This window comes from Tyto alba, unplaced genomic scaffold (genome assembly GCF_018691265.1).
Source record: "Tyto alba isolate M040663 unplaced genomic scaffold, T.alba_DEE_v4.0 Super-Scaffold_34, whole genome shotgun sequence".
Taxonomy (NCBI): Eukaryota; Metazoa; Chordata; class Aves; order Strigiformes; family Tytonidae; genus Tyto; species Tyto alba.
Genome location: NW_024881309.1, coordinates 392,460 through 395,022, shown reverse-complemented (window position 1 = coordinate 395,022; position 2,563 = coordinate 392,460). Strand labels below are relative to the sequence as shown.

At 51.3% G+C, this 2,563-nt stretch overlaps 1 protein-coding gene across 1 annotated transcript; it reads right to left on the bottom strand.

Annotated features, from left to right (window-relative positions):
* Positions 1-1,734: 1,734 nt before the first annotated feature.
* On the bottom strand, positions 1,735-2,328 carry LOC122154202 (olfactory receptor 14J1-like). The gene has a single exon (XM_042801428.1). The coding sequence runs from the start codon at positions 2,326-2,328 to the stop codon at positions 1,735-1,737; it is 594 nt and encodes a 197-aa protein (XP_042657362.1).
* Between the last annotated feature and the right edge of the window lie 235 nt (positions 2,329-2,563).

The following is a 2,563-nucleotide window of genomic DNA, read 5'->3' as shown; positions in this document are numbered from 1 at the left end:
ATGCACCTCATTCAAAAGAGGGAAGCAGCAATATGTTTTATTGAGGTAAAGTACTAAATAGACAGAGTTCCATAAGTGCGATGGAACTGAACAAAGTTTTGACAGGGACTTGATAAGGTTCAGTAAGATTGATGGTGAGGTTCACCCTACTAATTACTGCATGGAGGAAACCCACAAAGGAAAATAGAGTTAGAATTGAGTTAGAATGTTTCACATAAAGACCAGAGATGCAAGGAGAGAGGAGGACACTCCCACTGTGTCACACTCCAAGGGGCCCCCATAACAAATCCTGTCACATGTAAAGAAGGGTCCAGCCCAGTGAGCCAGACTGGGAGGCCCCCACATCCCAGACCGGTCATGCAGGGTTACTGGGGCCAAGTCTGGGCTTTGAACTGTGCAGGAAGACACAGTCCATGTACGAAAATGGAAAACCAGGGCAAAATGCCAACTTGGGAAGGCCATGTGCGTCGGAACAAAGAGGAAAAGACCCAAAGGGGATCCCCAGGAAGAACCACATGAAGGAGGAGAAACAGAAAATGGGCCTGTGAAATGCAAACTGCTTTTTGAGGTGTGACACCAAAAATTCAGGTGGTGGGGGGGACATCCAATTCCCCAAGCTTGTGAGGGATCTCACAGCTACCTGTAAGACCATTGTGGCGGGCAGGTCAGTGCTACATGTTTTGCCTTGTCCTTTGGCTGACGACCTGATCAAAAAGCTCTGTCTGACTGAGCCAGGGGAGAGGTCAGGAGTGGGCTGGGACTTGGGCACTCACCCTACAGCTCCAACCCTTCTGAAGGGCGCATCAGCCCCAGGGAGCATCCCAGAGAGGGATGGCAGCCTCCCCAGTGTCCCCACTACTTGAGCTGGTCCAAAGGGCGTGAGGAAACAGAGGCCAGGCACTCTCTGTCTGTCCTGCATTCATGCTGCAAGTGACCTTCAGCCCTGGCTGCCTTTGTTCCCCTTCTGCCTCCCCACCAGCCCTGCTGCCCAGGACAGAAGGAGATCCCCTGCCCTGGGACTCCTTGAGCAGCTTCCACGTTTCTCCTGTCTCCTTTCCCCGTGCCTGCTGCATTTTCACTGGCTCCCACCAAAATGCAGGGTCATGGCTTATGGGTATCTGGATTTAGTGCTTTACTCTGGGTGATCCTCACCTTTGAGGGATGTCTCATCTCCTGAGTGTCCATTCACTGCCAACCCAGGGCACAGAGAGTGTCCTTTATTTCCTGACCCCTCCAGACTCCTTTCCACAGGGAACACTACATGCCATCAGCCCTGCTATATATGTGGCTACCTAAGAGGTAATGGAGAGCTCCTGCAGCACCTACACAGCCCCTGGACACCAGGAATAGTCTTTGAAAGCACCACATGGTGTCCAATAGATCTCACACTTGCCACAAATTTATCGACCCAAAGCAGGAAAAAAAGAATGAAAAAAGACATTTTTAAAAGTCCAATTCCTTGGGCTTATTCTTGGCAGCAGCTTAGTTAGGACAGCCCAGCCTTCAGGCACTGCACGCAAGAGACCCTTTTATTGCTGAGATGCTCTCAGGGAAGCCGGATCTGGTAGAGTGTTCAAGGCATTTGTGAAAGGGTGAGACACAACAGATGAAGCCTCTAGAGAAGTGGAATGAAGCCAGGCAATTACCTCTTATGATAATTATCAGAAGGGAAAAATAAATCAGAGGCTTGGCCTAAGCCAAGCTCTGGGTACTCTGCAGAGAAGGTGAGGCAGGTTACTGCTGGTGGAACAAGGTGCGTTGGATCAATTCCTTCACCGCATCCTTGAGCTCCCTGTTCCTCATGCTGTAGATAAAGGGGTTCAAAGCTGGAGGTACCACTGAGTACAGAACAGCCACCACCAGATCCAGGGATGGGGAAGAGAAGGAGAGGGGCTTCAGGTAGGCAAAAAATGCAGTGCTGATGAACAGGGAGACCACAGCCAGGTGAGGGAGGCACATGGAGAAGGCTTTGTGCCGTCCCTGCTCAGAGGGGATCCTCAGCACGGCCCTGAAGATCTGCACATAGGACAGCACAATGAAAACAAAACAAGTAAATAATAGAAATGCAGTAACCACAAGGACTCTAACTTCCCTGAGATAGCCTGAGTCAGAGCAGGAGAGCTTGAGGATCTGGGGGATTTCACAGAAGAACTGGTTTATGGAATTGCCTTGGCAGAGTGGTAGGGAAAATGTGTTGGCAGTGTGCAGGAGAGAATAGAGAAATCCAGTGCCCCAGGCAGCTGCTGCCATGTGGACACAAGCTCTGCTGCCCAGGAGGGTCCCGTAGTGCAGGGGTTGGCAGATGGCAACGTAGCGGTCATAGGCCATGATGGTGAGAAGGGAATATTCTGCTCCAAGGAAAAATACAAAGAGAAAGACCTGGGCAGCACATGCCAAGAAGGAGATGACCCTGGTATCTTGGAGCAAATTGGCCATGGAATTGGGGAGAGTGGTGGAGATGGAGCCAAGGTCGAGGAGGGAGAGGTTGAGGAGGAAGAGGTACATGGGGGTGTGGAGGTGGTGGTCGCAGGCGATGGCGGTGATGATGAGGCCGTTTCCCAGG